Source organism: Rhineura floridana, chromosome 1 (assembly GCF_030035675.1).
Source record: "Rhineura floridana isolate rRhiFlo1 chromosome 1, rRhiFlo1.hap2, whole genome shotgun sequence".
Lineage (NCBI taxonomy): Eukaryota > Metazoa > Chordata > Lepidosauria > Squamata > Rhineuridae > Rhineura > Rhineura floridana.
In genome coordinates this window covers 149655046-149673786 of record NC_084480.1, presented here as the reverse complement: position 1 = coordinate 149673786, position 18741 = coordinate 149655046, and the positions used below count along the sequence as shown (strand labels likewise).

Genomic DNA, 18741 nt, shown 5'->3' with positions numbered 1-18741 from the left:
AGGATGCCACCAAAATATACACCAGAAATGAAGACATAACAGTGAGAACTCTACAGAGCTGATCAGAAACAAGTGCTGACTGTGCACTGAAAAGGTCCTTTAGATATAACATTACAAAGAGTGTCACCTAGCAATTGTTCATGTTTGAATACCCTGATGGAGAGGTGGGACAAGGATCACCGAAGTAAAACAAGAGGGTTCCTCACCACCTGCTTTCCTCTTGTGGATTCAGTTCCCAGTTGCAGCAGCTTAGATGAGCCCAAAGTATTTGGTAAAAACAATTGTAGCTCAAGAGACACATTTGAACTTGTGAGGCAGATTTAACAGCATCCACAGTAAAATCGCTCCTAGCACCAAGCGAAGTACAGAAGAGACTGGGGCACTTAAAACGGCAGAGACTGTCCCATACCGAATGTCCTGTATAAGATGAGAGCCACACACTGTGCGTTTGTGTCTCCATCTGTGTTGCTCTCTCTGTGCCTCACTGCCTCCCAGGAGTCTTTGTCAGAGCCGCTCCTTTCGTCCTTTGTGTTCCTTCACTCACACTCTCTCCAGCAAAGCTCAAGAATTTCTGGCTCCAGAGCAGCACTTCTTTTTCCCCTTCCTCCTTACTTAGCACTTGGTAAGTCTGATGTTTTCGGCAGACGCTCCGCATCACCTGAGGATGATGGGTGGAAGAATGAGAACAACAGAAAGTTACAGCTAAGTTCTGCGTGCCTGTCGAAGAATCAGTCACCTCTTTGCCCCAAACTGGCCAAGTGAAGTGGCACTTGGCATCCTTCAGAAGTTTCGGAAAAGAATAAATCTGGGATGGAGTGGTGAACATACAGCAAAATCTGGATCCTCTGAAAAGACTGGAGAAAGTGCAGATGGGGACAGAGCTGCCCAGTAGCTTGCTAAGAGCATGACCCAATGAAAGAAAGGTAGTCTGGCCTGTTGCTTTTTATCTCTTTTTCTTTTTAATTGAAAGAAACAGAACTGGGAGGGATAAGCTTTGCCTTTACATAGTGAAGCAGTACTCAGCTAACAAATAAGTATAAAACAAATGAAGTTTAAAAACAGGAACTTTACAGTGTGTTCTCTGACGATAACCAACAGATGCTTTGACTCTTGAATATTCCACATAGGAATAAAAATCATAACAGATTGGCTTTCTTGGGCAACAGTCACATATCTTAGACAATCCTGGTGTGATTTTTTTTAAGATAATGGAACAGGAACCAGCTGTCCAGTTTTTAATGTTGGCACCTACAGTAGTTTCTCCCCCAGACTAGCTATTTAGCTTGGAACGGACATCATTTGTTCACTGGGAAATTCAGGTATCATTGTCAGCTTATTAGATTCTATTGTTTCTTCTGTTGTCCTATCTTTGTTCAGTTTTGATTTCTGGATATTATTTTGTTTAAAAACACAGCTGCAGCACCTTCCAATCCACCCTGGGCAAACCATTGAGGCTTTCAGGACTACTGTGCCTTTGATTAGAAGCATCCTCCTTGCCCCCAGCAAACTAGTTGCTTCCTACTGACTCACAGCCACAGTAGTGGTCATCACTGTGCCCTTTTTATTTTGTCAGGTTTATTTTATTTGTTAACATGTCTTGTTATTTAATCGAAAACATATAATTCAATAACATGTAAGCAATAAGAAAATAAAGAGGGGAAATGCACGCTTTTAATGACTGATTTTATTCTACTAGTCTCTAAGTTTAGATTTTTGCTGATGTGTTTTTGATACTAGTATGCATATTGTTAGTTACCGTGTAATTCTTAGTTTGCTCTCTGTTTATGAGCCTCCTTTGGAAAAAAATATTTTCAAAAGGCAGGAGAATTATGTCTTAATGAATAAATACACACAAGCAGTTGTGCCAGTTGCAAAAAGAAAGCCAATAATTGGAGCCCTCTGCCCCACCACAGTGGGGGAAAGGAATTGGTTAACATCTGGGGCAGTTCAGTTGTGCTGCAGCCTGAACAAAGGCAAAGGAAAGCTGCTACGTAGATGGACAGTTGCAGTGGAGAAGTGGGACCTTGATGCATGGGATTTGCGTGTGAGTAAACATGTAGTAGGATCTTTTCATGAGCATAGACATTGCTAGATATTTATAGGGAAATAGTTTGACATTATGTGCCCCATGGTGGAATCACCGTTTAAATCCTACTTCCAGCTGATTGCAGAAGAAAAATGCCTCAGCAGGGCTCTAGTGCTCAATTAAAACCTAAATTTAGAGAGCAAACAACTCAGCAAATTACAGCTCAGACATGCCACAGTCCCAACCGGGTCTCCAGGACAGAAAAGAACTGGAAAGAATTTCCTGGTTCTGGCCGGTATACCCCCATGCGATTGAAAAGGAGCCCATCTAACAGTCAAGCTGTATGCTAAGAATCACGTTCCATGATTCTTTTTCCAGATGGTTTCTTTCCACCCCATTCAAGGAAAAGCAGCCATGAGGCTAGAATTTTCAGCAGAGGTCCAGACAAACGGAGGTGGACTGTGGAGGGGCTGCTTAACCTTTTCCATACCAACCGTTTGTCATCTCAAAATTCCCTCCCTTGGCTGCTTTTCTCCCTACAGAGGAAAGATATGGCAAGGAAATACAGCAAGTTTTTTTAAAAAATATAATGCATAATTTTTATCTAGGTCACACCCAGATTCATGGTATTGCAAACTGGATGCAATATATCCCCACTATAGAAGTATAAGCTCGAGAGACAGTGAATGCACTCTGTGTAATAAAGGAGTAACAAATGAACATCTGTTGCATAAAAACAACTAGCTGTGCAGAAAGCCTTGATGTTTTCTAGATGCCACCAAGGTCATCCTCATTCCTGAGCTGAGCAACACAGCATCTTCTTTTGCATCACAGAGGAAGGTACTGTGGTTTTCACCCTCATTCCTACTGTGATGCCTACCTTTTAATGTACATATGGCAGAAGATAAGCTCATTCAATTAAGTACATCTGAGCCCTGCAAACCACACACTGTCTGTCACAGCCTGTGCCCCTTGTTTTCCTATCCACACAGAAAATGAAGCACCATTGACTATATAGGGGTGGTACTACCCACATAAGAGAAAATCCTTGTACCACATGTGTGCCTTGTTTTTTTGCACATTAGGAAAAAAGATGGGGTGGCAGCATGATAAAGTTTTGTAAAAAAAAATGACAGGCAAATAATTTTCTCTCTCTCACAATAGATTGTCAAGGCCATTCAATAAAAGTGGTTCAGGACGAACAAAAGGAGGCATTTCCTCAAACAAGGCATACTTGTATTATAGGATTGCCACAGCATGGAGCAACTGACCATGAACTTCCTCCTCCTTAGTCTCAGTTTTGCCCTTGTAGAACTCAGCAAGGAGGCAGATGAGGGCAAAACTGGAATGAGTTGGCTCCACTTGTCATTGGCTCTTGGCTCTGGATCATTGACTCCACCAGTCTCAATGGGCACAAGCCACCACCGAGCTAAAAGAGGAGCCTCCCGATTTTCAAACAGTCTATCCCTGAATTATAGCTGATGCAGATAAACAATAGTGAGTGGCTATCTCCATCTCACCCTGTTTGTGAGTTGCCCAGAAGCATCTGGTTGACTGCCACTGAATACAAAAAAACAGGTTTAAATAACTATTTGGCCTGGTAGAGCAAGGCAGTTATCATTTATTTATTATTTATTTATTTATTATACTTGTATACCGCCCCATAGCCAAAGCTCTCTGGGCAGTTTACAGTAACTAAAAACAAATACAATTTAAGATACATCTTTTAAAAAACAATTTAAAACACAATTAAAAAATTTAAAACAATATAAAACACATGCTAAAATGCCTGGGAGAAGAGGAAAGTCTTGACCTGGCGCCAAAAAGATAACAGTGTTGGTGCCAGGCGCACCTCATCAGGAACATCATTCCATAATTTGGGGGCCACCACTGAGAAGGCCCTCTCCCTTGTTGCCACCCTCCGAGCTTCCCTTGGAGTAGGCACCTGGAGGAGGGCCTTTGATCTTGAACGTAGTGTACAGGTGGGTTTGTATCGGGAGAGGCATTCCATCAGGTATTGTGGTCCCAAGCCATGTAAGGCTTTATAGGTCAAAATCAGCACCTTGAATCGAGCTCGGAAACATAAAGGCAGCCAGTACAAGCGGGCCAGAATCGGTTTTATATGTTCGGACCATCTGGTCCCTGTTACCAATCTGGCCGCTGCATTTTGCACAAGCTGCCGTTTCCGAACCGTCTTCAAAGGCAGCCCCACATAGAGTGGATTGCAGTATCATGCCTTTATGTTTTTAATTGTGGATGTGAAAAGATGCCACTTCTTCCTCTTCTCAGTTTGACTGCTGAAGAGGAAGGAGGTCTCAGAGGAGCAGAGCATGAAAAGTGAAAAAATGAGGTGAGTGAATTCCTTTTTTACTAAGTCAGGCAGTCGTCCCTATGAAAGAAAAGGGTTACTGAAGAGCTGCAGGGTCTTGAGGAAAAGGGTCTAGTCCTCACCTTCTCTCCACTGAGGTTGTATTTCAGACACTGGTTGCTTTTGAACGCACAATAAGTTGGATGTTGAACTCTTGTTGAGTCACAGATCTGGGAAGAATGAAATGACACAGAAGACAAGGGGAAATGAGAGAAACAAGCAAGCATGGGGCAAGGGACAGGTATTCTATTAATACTCACCTTGTCTGGGAAATCTCCTTTTTGGAAGGAGGAATATTCCTTCTTTAACCACAGAGATACACGAAAATCATCACAACCATGAGTGGCCAAGCGACCACACCAATACTCTGCCTGCAAGCCTTCATATGTTTCAATCCCACAATACTCTTCTATGTCTGCAGAGCCCTGATGATAAAAATGAGGAAAGGGGTGGGGTGGGGGAATCTGACTTAAGGAAACCTGTTCACAAATGAACCTCTCTCCAGGATCTTGGCAACCTAACCTTTACCTTACCATGGGGGCCACAGCCTGGTGCTGAGCCAAGATCCCAGGATTGATGTAGGATGTAAACGTGCCGCCATCACAGTGGATACGTTTCAGATTGGAGGCCCCTTGGCACTGCTCTGTCTTCAGGGAGCAGAAAGCACAGTCAGGGCACAGATCTGCATGGCGTCGACCAAGGCTATCGCATACCTAGAGAGTGATGGAGCAATGAGAAGGACCAAAACAAAGCTCAGGTTTCCGGAACAATCTACCTCTCTGTCTTGAAACATGTGGCAAACCATTGTTGAGGGTAGGATAGATTAGAGCTTGGAAAAGTTAATTTTTTGAACTACAACTCCCATCAGCCCAATCCAGTGGCCATGATAGCTGGGGCTGATGGGAGTTGTAGTTCAAAAAAAGTAACTTTTCCAAGCTCTGGGATAGATATTGGTCCTTTCCAACGTGCCAATTTTCACGTTCAGGCTAGTGCCCCTTGTGGCTGAATTGGATCCAAAAACAGAGTTTGGTTCACCCAAACTGCCCCCACTATTGCGTATTAGGAGCTATTCTAGATGAGAAAGTGGCACAAACACATAGGGTGGGGGTGGAGATCTCCAAGTTTGTCAACTGCTGGACTCTGTTGTAGGGAGTATGAAACTGACATCCAGCACTAAGGCTTACCAAATCCCCATAGCCAAAGGTTTTTGACTCCATTTGTTTCCAGGCCTTGCTAACAGCTGAGGATATGCAAATATCTTGTAGCACTGCATAGCAGAGAATCACCAGAGCTTCATCCTTGTCAAGAGCTAAGAGGCTAATGCAACAAGGGAGAAACGGAGAGAAGCAAACTGTGAGGGGTGATGAGGAGGGCCATTTTGATCTCCCCACCCACTCACAATATCCCTTTGATCTCTGATACCTGGTCCTCATCAACCCAAGCTGAAACTAGACCTTAGGGGAAATATACATTTGCTACTGAAAATGGCAACCTTGCATTGAATTCTCCATCTTCTCCCTCTAATTAAGGAAAAGTGACTACGGGGACTGGGCTTGGGAAAATGCACATCACACAATTTATTTAACTGGATGTTAATAGCAAGAGGAAGGGGAAGTCAATACAGTATACAATTGCCATTTTCAGTAGCAAACATGTATTTACTCTAATGTCTTGTTTGACCCTTGGAATGGTTCTTATTTAAAATCCACAGGATAAGTGCCCCTTACGGATACGCAGAACTTCACAAAATAGTTTCCCTCAGTCACATAAAGACTCAAGAAGAAAGATTGTGCTTCAAAGAAACCTGTAAACTGTTACCCACAAAGAGTCTATGTTTGCCCTGAAGCCTATATTACAATACCACCACATTCAAAGGCCAGCAAAATATGTGCATATTCTTCCATTATTGACAAGTAACCAAGTGATGATTTGAATGTGTGAATGGGCCATGACAGAGCAAAACTGTGACTGACAAAAGGAGATAAATGCAAAAGATGTTTTATAGATATTGTATGTGATTTAACATATACATTTTTAGGTTAATAACTGATGTGAACTTTGACACATCAACTTTCTAATTTTAAACAAATTAGTACCATACTCCTTTAAGATCTATCTACCGCTTTCACCAAACATACTTGTGCTCTATGCTTGTGTAATGCATTGGCTAAAAGTGTGAGCTGCCAAGCCTCAGGGTAACACGTCAGCAGAGTACACCAGCAAACCCTTGGGGCCTAACTGTATATCCCACACAAATGTGTGTATGAAACCTTGACAACCTAGTTTGTTGTTTTTTTAAAAACAGGCTCTTTGGGAGGTGAAGATTTAGAATGAAAAAGCAGCAAAGGGTGTGTGCTTAACCCTTTCTTCGGCTTCTTTATTCCAGTCCCACCCTGTTGCTTTTCCCTCAGTGAGGTTCCTAATGAATGACTGGGGACAACAGGAGGAGGGGTTTTGGAGTAAAAAAGATGCAGGCAAGGAAAACATTAGACTCCTGTCTTGGTGCCGGATCCAGGTTTTTTGGGGGGGCTTGGAGAAAGTGCCTCAGTTTGTGGGCCTTACTTTTCTTCCTTTCCAGGATATTACTGCCTGCTCCTTTTCCCTCCTCCTCTGGACCCAATCCACACCAAGGGAAGTGAAGAGTGCTGCTTCTCGCTTTTGCTCTTGTTATTGCTTGTACTCTTGGAGAGGGTAGGTAATGGGTGGTGGTGGTGAACAGGAACAGCAGAAGGAACATGTGGGTTATATGAGCCCCCTGCAGGGCTGTGAACATCAACTAGTGCCCGACAATGCCTACCCCTGACAAAAGTACTGATTTCTCTCTCCCCTCCCTTTTGCTGTTCTACATCAGCTAGGGATGTGCAAGAATGTTATTTTTGTTTCATTATTTAAAACTTATTATTATTCATTAATTAAAGCCACGTTTCTTTCCACTGCTCACATTCATGTTACTTTCCTGTATGTCACTTTTTTGTTGTGTCTCCCTGGGTTGTGGCAACAGAACCGATTTTCAGCACCTGCCATTATAATTTCCCAGAGTGTCTTGGATATTGCATCATCATGGGACATTCAGGGGATGGAAAAGGCCATCCCCATTGGCAACATCCCCCCCCAATGACACAATGTTCAAAGAATTCTGCAAAAACAAAGTGGAAGCCCCCAAAATAAGCAGCTGCTGCGAGAGAAAGATAAACTGCCCATCCCCAAATGTGTTACAAATGGAATGAAAACGAACCCATTCGTACCTATTAATTACTCATGACATTTCCTTACATCTAAAAATGGAACCAAATGGGCCCCACTCGGTTTAATTGTTTGTTTGTGATGAATAAACATCCTATAAATCATTCTCTCCTGAAGTGGCTTTTCTCTCTTTTTTTAAAGTGAGTGGAGTTGGCTTTACTTGTAACATACGGTCGCTTGTAACTTTGCCCTCACAATGGGCAAAGGGTAAATAATTGAGGGATTGCACGAATTAGGAGCTGAAGAGGTGAATACTTTTGGATACCTCTGCTTACACAGGAAGAAACAGTTCAGAATGTTTTAAAGGAGTAGCATTATGGCAAGCAAATAATTTCCTTTGTAAAACAAAGTTCTGCAGCTGTTGGCCATCTACTCATTTATTTAGCACACATGGTGTGCTAGGCCCTGTACAAGATAAAGCCTGTGTGGTGTCCTGTGCAGAAAGCACCTTACATTCAACAACAAACAGACCACAAGGCAGCACAGAGCGAAGCAACAGCAGAGGAATAGACGGGGAGGCTAAACTGGCTTAGCTGAAGCAGCAGGTCTTGAAAATAAACTTTAGGACTTTCCACATTATTTGTCCACAATGCACTTTTTATTTTTTACTTATAACTTTAGTCCACACAAGCATTTTGGATATTTTTTAGCAAATATAATGAGGGAAACAACAGGGAGGATCCAATGGGAGTTGACAACAATGGTGTCACATCAATAGGCATCTTCCTCTAGGCCCTCCCATGTGTGCTATGGGGGTTCGTTTCCCAGCAAATAGCTTGTCACTACTCTTGGTTTGGGAGCAAGAAATTGTTCGCTAGCTGTGCGCATGCATCTATCTCAGGGGTGGTGGTCTCAGCCATTTTGCTCGGCTCCAAGCATGGCTTTGCCCTTACCTCCCCTTGGAACTGCTCCCTGAGATTGCTTCCTGGATATTCAGGATTTTCAGGTTTCTTTTTCTGCCTTTGGCAGCTTGTGTGTTCTCTGCATTCAGGGACTGCTCCAATGAAAATGCCATGCCAATCAGATGGCGGATGGTTTTGTGGAGCTGCCGGTCTGTGAGCTCCTTTGTGGCTTTAACCGGTTCGGTGTCTGCCAGGGCTGTTTCAGCACTGGCTGAGACTTGAGCAGTGGCTGTGACCAGCACAGCTTTTAAGTAGTCTGGTTTACTGGGTGGAGTTGGGAACTGGTCCTTGGGCACGGGTTCCTGGCCTGAGACTGCAAAGGAGTATTTCAAAATGGCATCGATGTTGGAGCGGAGGCGGGCATCCGAAGACGGCGTGGAAACCTCTGTGGGGGCCATGCCAAGCCTCAGGCTTGGAGCTGGAGAGGGGACATCGATCTCTTCATCTTCATCTTCATATTCATGTTCATGTTCATGTTCATCTTCATTTATATGTCCATGTTCATGTTCATGTTCATGTTCATCTTCATGTTCATCTTCATGTTCATGTTCATCTTCATGTTCATGTATATGCTTGTGCCCACCTTCATCCTCATGCTCATGTTCATCCTCATTAAGCTCAGGGCACGGAATCCGCTGTCCGGGGGAAAGAGGAGAGAATTTGGGAAAATGTGACAAAACTCTCTTATGTGAAGAATCCCACCCCCTCCCGCAAACAGGACTGTCTCCATTTCTCATCCCATCTCATATCCACCCCAGTAGGGATTTCCTAGTTTTCCCCTGCCTTCCATTAAAGAAAGAAAGAAAGATGGTTTCCCCTCTTCACAAGCCATAACCATCCCAAAGGCCTTTTCCCTGTTGCTGTTCCTAGCAACACCCCACAGACCTGGCTCCCCAGTATTGTCAAGCTCAACTTCACTTCTTCTGCATACCACCTGATATCTGGTTTGTGGGGAAACTAAAGCTCCCCTGCTTGGAATGGAAACACAAAACATACCAAGGGAGGTTTGAAAGAAGCATTGCTTTCTGCAGCATGCACACACATTTGTTTTTCCCCACCATTGCTTCTTCTCAAAGAATTTGGGCAGGTTTGTTTACTAATGGCAAAAGAGAGCAAAAATTTGCACACAAAGAGCAATGATCCCTCTCAAAATGACCTTAAGTTGTTCATACATTCTCTGAAAAAAACTACCATCTGTCTCCCGCTTTAAGTTGGAGCATCAAACAGCATCAGCCCAGGGAAGCTACATTTACTTCATAATTGTTGCTCTACACAAACCACAGCATACATGTGGAAAGGCAGTCATCTCCGCTGTCCAGTAACATATCCTGGTACATATAGGGACTGAAACATTCAGAAGCTCTTCACCACATGTGCAATCCCCAGTGCTTTTAGTGTCTATCAGTACTGCGCGACGCTGGCAATACTGGTGTTGGCATTCAAACACTGCATTTGTGCACATAAGAAACGTTTAAATATTATGTACCTTGTGGCGTATTTTTATTAGCGACCACAAACTCTTTTAACGCTTACTCTAGCCTCCCTACTTGTTTTTTATTTACACTATCAATATAATTCACAAGCAAAAAGACTGGATAATGGATGGTGACCGAATACATTTTAACAAGGATTACATTACAACAGGATGAATCATAGTCTGCTGCCAGTCCCGTTTCAACAGACCATCTTTTATTTATTTATTTATTAACATTTATACCCCGCCTTTCTTTTCATGATAGAAACCCAAGGCGGCTTACATGTGGTTCCCAGGCGGTCTCCCATCCAGGCACTGACCAGACCTGACAGCAGGGTTCTTGCAAAGAATGCTGGATTCTAACCCAGCAAGGCACTTCTTACATTCTTAAACAAGAGGGCATATTCTGGTTCACTTAACACATATTAGTTGTGCTTTAACTGTTCAAGATCCTGAGTATGCAGTCTTGCTCTGTACATCTCATTGTGCTGCTTTTTGCTTTGTTTTTTGCTGCTGTGGGGTCTTTTGGGAGGAAGGGCAACGCAGAAATTTAATAAACAAGTTTAAAACACATTGATGGGCCACTGGGATTCTATTTTTTTAAAAATGTTGACCATTCAAAGACATCAGATCAACCCTCCATTCTAACAGAAATGCATATAAAAATGCGGAGCATATTTTGTTCAAATAATTCTAACTCTCCCCGCTTGTGGAATAAAATATTTTCCCAAGTAACTGAAATGCAGACTTCAAAGGTTCAGTCTTGCATCAGGATAGCATCTTGCTTTCCAATAATCTTAATATTTATTTTTTTGCCACCTTTGTGAAGTCACAGTACTCTCCTACAGCAAACCCTATGTTCTAAGAAAAATACCTAGAATATCTTGTGGACATGTAAATGAACAGATGCACCCCAAAATGAAACTGAAATATTTTAGTAGTTCCTCAAAAAATCTGTTTTACATGGTAGCCCCAGAGCAAAATGTGTCAATCCAGCCTTTCCCTTACCGCATCATCAATGTTCATTTGAGTTTGCCAAATTGCAATGTTTTCATTGTGATAGCCTCCATTATGCTCTAAAGGATAGAATCATAGAATCATAGAATCGGAAGGGGCCTTGTAGGCCATCAAGTCCAACCCCCTGCTCACAGCAGATTGCTTTATTAATCTCAATCTAATGATGAAAATGGAGCTATTTTCAGCAAAGTATTTTTAGACAGGCTCTTTTTATCAATAAGGACCTCTACCTCTAAAGGTAGATTTTGACTTCAGTGCACAATGCCCCCAAGTGCTCTTTCCCAATGGAACAAGGGGCCAACATTCACTTGTCTGAGAAAAGACAAACGGTATACTCATAATTGAAATGAGGGCCAAACTGCTCCTGGTGACTGCAGATGAAATCAATGAAAATCAGCCTGCTCATAATTGCGGTTCTGTTTCTCAATCACAATAGAATGTGACATAATGCAGGGGACCTACTGGCTTTTATGCAGATAAAATTCTGTTACTGTAGCCCATTAGAAATGGCCATTTTCCCCATACAAATTACAACCTTTTTATCACCAGAAACCCTATTTCCAAACCTGCATGGCTAAGATCACAGAACTGCAGAATACAAAAACACAGTTGAATATATATTTTCTTTTCTGGTCTCCAGCCTAGAGACAGACATCAGTTGAGAAGCGAGTATGCTCGAGGCTTTGTTCCCCATGGTACACACTCTGACTTCTGTTCTCCTACTGTTTCTTTGGGCATACAGGTTTTGCACGTTTTAGAAGCACCACAAAAATCTGCAAAACCTGCTTGGTCAGAGATTAAAGTGAAATTAATCTATCCACCATGGGCAATGAAATTAGGGTTCTTTTGCTGCAACCTGGAAAACCAAACTGTATCTAACGTTAACAGTACAACCCCTTCAACCCATTCATTCCCCAAATCCTTCTCCTCATGCCCCCCCTTCCAGCCTGCTCTGGCTCTGCGGCAATATTCTGGTCCTGCTTCCTACAGCAGATGGATGAGTGGAAGGACTGTGAAAGAAAAAGACAAGAAGCGTACCAACTGCATGGTCCTCCAATTGTATTGTTAATTAGGTTGGGCTCTTCTGGAGGTCTAGAAACCTGAAGAATGGTTCTTCTTTTATACTACTTTCAACTCTCAAAGGTCTACCTCTAGACTAAAATTACAGCAGCTGATAAGAGCATGAATGAAATATCCCTGCCCATCATCCATCCAGAATTTATCCTAAGATGTGAGCAAAGACAATGGACTCTTAAGAAAATATACCTTCAGTAACTGTGGTAACCCTCCTGATTCTCTTGATTTCTGAACATATAAGGCATGAGCTTCCCAGTCTGTGTACTAGTGCCCCTCAAGGCTCCAAAATGGAGTTAAGAATAATAGAGCATTGTGCTCTCAGGTCTCCGTGTAACTCCATCCCTCAGACACCCACTGGGCCCTTACCTAGGTATCAGTGAGACTGTGACCTGGTTTGTGTCGCACCCTAGCTTGCTCTGGACATCTCTGTTTGCCTGTCCATGTGCCCCATTCCCTGTGTTCATTTTTGTTCTGCCTCCTCTCTGGATGTCTTCTCAATTTGGCCCATGTCTTGTTATCTATCTATAACTTTGCAATGCCCTCCTGCAGGGCTCAGATTACATATGGTGTGTGTGTGGAGGTAAACTTTGAGGGCCCCTTAATGAAACCCACATGCCTCAGCCCTCAACTCCTCCTAATTTTAGCCAAATCACCCATCCACTCAGACTTCTAAAAACAGTAGCTATGGGGGAGTGGGGTGGGGAGGCAGACATAGTAATTCTCTCCCCCTCACCTTGATGTAGAACTTCCGATTTAAACACCGAAACTGTGCAAATAGACAAAAGGTCTCAAAATGTACCATATGAGGCTCATCTGTGCAGATGGGACCTGGAAGCAGAAGATGGGGAAAAAAGTCTCACCATGGGAAGAATGAACAAAAAGTACATATCCTTCAGCATTGCACAGAGGTAAATAAATACATCAGTTTTTGAACACAGCTAACCACTGATGTTCTCTAGAGAAGGTGGGGGCCTGTGGCTGTACATTATCAGATAAAGAACTTCCAGAAATTAATATTTCAAAAAAATTCCCCAGACGGAAGATTTCCACATTGTTTCACTTGCAAAACATAATATATTCAGTATTTCAAAATGTTATCATTGCAGACTAACAAACGCCTGATCCCATTCCTATGTAAATTCAGAAAATAGTTACAAGGAAAACAAGGCACAATCCACTGCAAAGTTCTCCTATGCAAGCCTTGCACAGTTCAATCTCCTGATGAGTTGTGTCCTTGAACAGAATCAGGAAAGACAGTGAGGGCAACTAATGGAGGCATCTGGCAAGCTAATGGAGACATCTCCAGCAACTCTCACGTCTTCCCTTAGGGCATGGATTCCCAAAGAGTAGTCCATTGACCAGTGGTCCGTGGCCTTTGTTTAGGTGGTCCATGGTGGAAAGTTTTAACAAAAAAAATGCTTTAGTATCTAGCCCAGCACATGACAATTATGAAACAGGCAGAAAAATCATGAAGTGGTCCGCCAAGACCCTCAGCAATTTTCAAGTGGCCCAGGGGGAAGAAAAGTTTGGGAACCATTACCTTAGGACATTGGTCTTCATTTAGTAGGTTGAGATAGGACCCACAAGTAGGTCTTAAGGAGGGTGATATATCTGGCAGAACCACATTTTTTATTTTAAAATTCTGTTTAGAAACAGAAAAATGAGAGCCGTGTGGAGACAGCAAGAAAGAGCCGTGTCTATTTGTACATTTCTTTTACTTGTTCCATGCTAGCTGTATTGGTATAGCTCTCCCCCACACCCTTCTGTAAACTGTAGTTCAGTGCAGATGCTAAAAATTATTTGTTAGCAAGCTCTCTACCCCATCCCCACAGCACTACAATTCCAAGGGTTTCCTAAATAAAGAAAAACTGTAAACCAGGAGTCACCAACCCATTGCCTGAGTGTGCCATGGCACTTGTGAAAGCCTTCAATGTCACCTCGGTAGGTAGCCCAGAATCTAAGGTTTTCCTCCCCAGCAAATCTCTAGCTCTTCTAGAAGGAAAGTTATAGAGCAAGATGTGCAGGTACCCTTCTAATCAATTTATGTGAAATGAGCCAGCCTGGTTGTTCCTGCCTGTCAGTGCTATTAGCCAATGAGCAAGTCAGGGCTGTGATTGATAAGTGTGTTGGTTGGACACCAGGCAATAGGAATCCTTGAGGCCCTAAACAGCTGCTGGTCTGCCCTCCCTTTTACTGCATTTTTCCTGCTTCTGTCTCCTCCCCTCCTAGTCCTTGGAATCTCTATAGCTCACCCTTCCTTTTCCCCTAGGAACCAGGATGCATCTTTCCTGTGCTGGGTCCACCTGAGATCAGCTAGTGCCTAGAGGTTATTTTCTGCAAATACTACTATACAATAAATGTGGGTGAATGTTAAAGAATCTCCTCTCCCCCCCAAAAGGCAAATGTGAAAACTTTGTAAAGAGACCTAGGCGTGTATCATGCTTTGCAGGAGCTGAAGACCAGGGGCTCATTAAGAATTTGCTGTATGGTTAACTTTCAGTAAAATGGCACAAATGTCTACTCAGAAGTACGTCTCTATATTTAATGGGCTTCTTCTACGTAAGTGGATATAGGATGGCAGCCTAGGCGTTGGTTTAGGGTCAGCATTGGGGAAACAGGGTTCTTTAACAGCTGTATGGCAAGCAGAAATTCAACAGGTCAAACCTATTATAGTATGGAAATAAATTTATGGAAAAAGCATCCCCATGACTAATCTCCATAACAGCCATTTTGTGACTGGTGCCCTCAGCACTCTCTCAAAATTTGAGAAGTCCCTTCTGGTCTAAAAAGGTTGGTGACCCCTGCTTTAATCCCTGGATTCCTTGAATGTAGATATGCCCTGAGAAAGAGAAACTTAGAAAAATTAGAACTGGGTCCCATGTTAAAAATTGGGGTTAAAGGTTGGTCCAAAGTCTGAAAAAGTTGAAAGCTATACTGCCTTAGGATCCACACACACATTTACAGACCACACTTAGTTCGACCAAAGAAAAGTTGGTGTTGGTGGTATGTATGTGTGTATCATATATAAAAGAAAGCGCTGTCAGAGTCTCTCACCGCAAAAGGGTGCTGGAGGGAATCTGAAGAGCATACCAGTGATCTGCACATACCCTCTGGGATCTGGCCATGGTTCTCATACCGATCCAGCTCTAGGATTTTAGGATCCTGGCAACCTTTGCTACGTCGGATCTGACACACCAAGGTCGCCTTCCATGTGGGTCTCAGGGATGAGAAAAAGACTCTGTACTCATTGTCTGCGAGCGGGCTGCCTGCGTTAGAGGACAAAGTACTTGGGATCAACTCCGCCAGAAAGATCGGGAACCCTGAAGGAAAAGTTATCAGTCAATCAGATTTTCTTGCTTATAGTCAGTGGCCATTACAATATATATCACAAAGCAAAATATACGTTTTTAAAAATCCAAGAGGAAATTAAGTTACCTGAAGGAAAAGTAGTGCAAGGTGACAAAAATATTAAGCAACGACGACATGTGAGCAGGCTATTCTGTAACAGCAGCTCCTGGTCCTTTAACTGCACCGAGAGCAATGGATCCTTTGTAAAGGATTGGCGTTAACTGCTAATACCACAGCAAAAATGGCAGCCTCTAAAATATCTTTCCCCTCCTCCCTTCCACAAGCCTTCTGCAGTCGGGAAGGCCAACAGTGAAGCATGCTACCACGCGAGAAGTCATTTTTCTAACTTTCAGGCTAAATCGTATGCACATTTTCCTAGGAGTACATCCCACTGAACATAGTGGAACATATGTCTGAGTAAACATGTATACGATTACGCTGTCAGTCTATTTTTTATCAAAGCTGGTATTCCTTCATCTACATGGGACACTAACACCTCTATATTCCCTTGCAATAGTAACACAGGCCACAGTAGTTTCACTGCTGAGCAACCTGGAAGTAGAAGAGGGCCACCTATCATCCAAAACGGAGATCTAAACTGTTGGAATATTCAGAAGGCACTGAAAAAACTTCAAACATTTCTTAAATATATGATATACTGACTGACTTGTCAAACCCATCTCTACCAAAGAATTAACCTAATTTCACTATTTATTGTGAAAGAAGCAATATTTTCATAAGCGGCTTTTTAACCCATCCACCTCAAATGCTCAATTTCCTTCAAATCTACAAGTTAAAGGCACAGTGGGCTTCATTGGGGATCCCTAGAAGAGCCTCAATAAGGCCCCCTTAGACTTTGTTTCACTACTCTATGTGAACAGGAGTAGTTTGAAAAGAGCAGCACATGGCCAGAATACATAGCCAAGCCAGTTAGGTGCAATGTCAGTTATAGGTCTTCTAGAGCGAAATCAAATGTGATTGGAAAGTAGCAGTCTGGCCAGGTTTCCTCTTGGGATAAACAGGTCCATCACTCACCCACCAGAAAGGCCCATTGCGGGGACTTGAGCCTCAGCATTGCCGTTTTACATCAGGCTTACCCTGCTTCTTACCAACACACCCCATTTCAAAGGCCAACAAGACCAGGAGCTGTTGGAATGAGAACTCAATGACCTCACAATAGAAGCCATTGCAGGAGAGGAAGAGGAGCAGCAATCTAGGTGGACTAAGGACTATGGGACACAGATTATCTGTCGAGAGAGAGAAATGGGGCAGCCGTACTATGAGGCAAGATAACCCCTGAGACACCAAGTTTCAGCAGTCATTAAAAGCAGTCGAGAAGGAGGCAAACAGATATGACTAATGGGGCACAATCCAATGGGAAAATCTCTGATGTAGGCCCCATTGAAAGAGCATAAATATACTCTTGTTCAGGTCTGGTTCATTCTTGCTCCCAGCCCAGCACTTTGCACCAATTACAGTAAAACCAAAAAGAGTTTATTTAGTTATGACAGGGCAAAGTGGAACAGCTAGAAAGCAGAAACAAAATGGCAAACATTCAAGTTTTCTAACAACGAAGGGAAGGAGAACGTGGGCTTTCCTGTGCATCATCAATATAAATGAAATTAGAAACAGGAAGGCATTCAGTGAAAGATGGTGGAAAGGCACAGACAACAGAAAGTGGAGAAGCTGATTGTTCATCATTTTTGGTCAGTATTATGCTCACTATTATTTAAAGTACTGAAAGAGCTCCACTGGCTGCCAGTCCACTTCTAAGGCAAATTCAAGGTCACAGTGGCTACCTATAAACCCCTACATGGGTTGGAACCTACTGTGGCTACCTAATGCAGAGGTAGGTAACCTTGTTTCTGTGAAATGTGCATTCCCTCAGTAGTAATCTATTGGGGGGGCTGCTTAGCAGTAATATGTGGGACATAAGTGGACAGGACCAAAGCCAAAAGTAGGTGGAGACACCATCCCCTTTCTCTAACTGTCCCCCTTGAACCCTGTATGAAATGAGGCCAAGGGCCACAGGTTGCCCACCTGACCTAAAGAAACATCTGCTCCCATTATCAAGTTGGGTATGCATCATAGTAATCTGCCACAGCTCTCCTTCAACTGAAGGCAGGGGACAACCAGGGACAGCACTTTTTTGGCTGGGACACCCCATTTGTAGAATTCCCTCCTCTGGGAAGCTTGCCTGGTGTCTACTTCATCTTTTAGGTATCCCACAAAGACTTTAAAAAATTCTCCTGGCTCTTTTAAGTGCTTTTGTAAAGTCAGTGTCCTTTTGGAATTCCCATTGTTTTATGCTGTACCATTTATTATTGCTCGTTGTATTTTGTTGTAATATGTTGTACACTGCTCAGGAATCAATGATGGACAGCATAGAAAAAATAACTATCTGTAGATCCTGCCTTCATTGGTGGGAATGGAGAATGGAGAAAAGGCACCCAAAGACCTCCAGTAGGCAGTTGCTATATGTATCAGTTCCTTGGGCAACAAGGATGATCAGGGAACTGGAAACAAAGCCCTACGAGGAGAGACTGAAAGAACTGGGCATGTTTAGCCTAGAGAAGACTGAGGGGAGATAGGATAGCACTCTTCAAGTACATGAAAGGTTGTCACACAGAGGAGGGCCAGGATCTCTTCTCGATCGTCCCAGAGTGCAGGACGTGGAATAATGGGCTCAAGTTGCAGGAAGCCAGATTTCAACTGGACATCAGGAAAAACTTCCTGTTAGAGCCATACGACAATGGAACCAATGACCTAGAGAGGTAGTGGGCTCTCCGACACTGGAGGCATTCAAGAGGCAGCTGGACAGCCATCTGTCGGGAATGCCTTGATTTGGATTCCTGCATTGAGCAGGGGGTTGGACTCGATGGCCTTTATAGGCCTCTTCCAACTCTATGATTGATTCTATGACTCATTTCCAGAATTCAGTATCCAGGTCCCTCCTGCTAAATGTTTTACCTACTTGTTGCCTAACACTCTGCCCTGCCTAAGCTGCTCATCTCTTGCATCCAGCTACCTTTTGCCCTTTTCTCTTGAACTCTTATTTCAGTAACCATTCCACAGCACCCAGGCAGGTAGACAGACAGACATGTTTGCAGCAACATTATTGCCGGTAATAAAGCCACCTGGGCTCCCTTTTAATAAAAATAATACTGGCAAATTAAAGCTCTGAAGCATGAAGCATGCCTCTTCTCCAGCCAAAGAACTGGTTGCTGACCAGACCATCAGTTCTGTTAATCCCATCCTCTACTCAATACTGAGAATCACTCCAAAG

The 18741-nt window shown here is 43.1% G+C and overlaps 1 protein-coding gene across 1 annotated transcript; it reads right to left on the bottom strand.

Annotated features, from left to right (window-relative positions):
• Positions 1-303: 303 nt before the first annotated feature.
• Positions 304-16530, bottom strand: ACRBP (acrosin binding protein). Its single transcript, XM_061609929.1, has 9 exons — positions 16491-16530; positions 15215-15427; positions 12819-12935; positions 8531-8984; positions 5579-5711; positions 4928-5107; positions 4655-4819; positions 4478-4564; positions 304-658 (listed from the first exon to the last, which is right to left on the bottom strand). Exons 1-9 carry the CDS (start codon positions 16528-16530, stop codon positions 482-484), a joined length of 1566 nt encoding a protein of 521 aa, XP_061465913.1. The 3' UTR covers positions 304-481.
• Positions 16531-18741: the final 2211 nt, after the last annotated feature.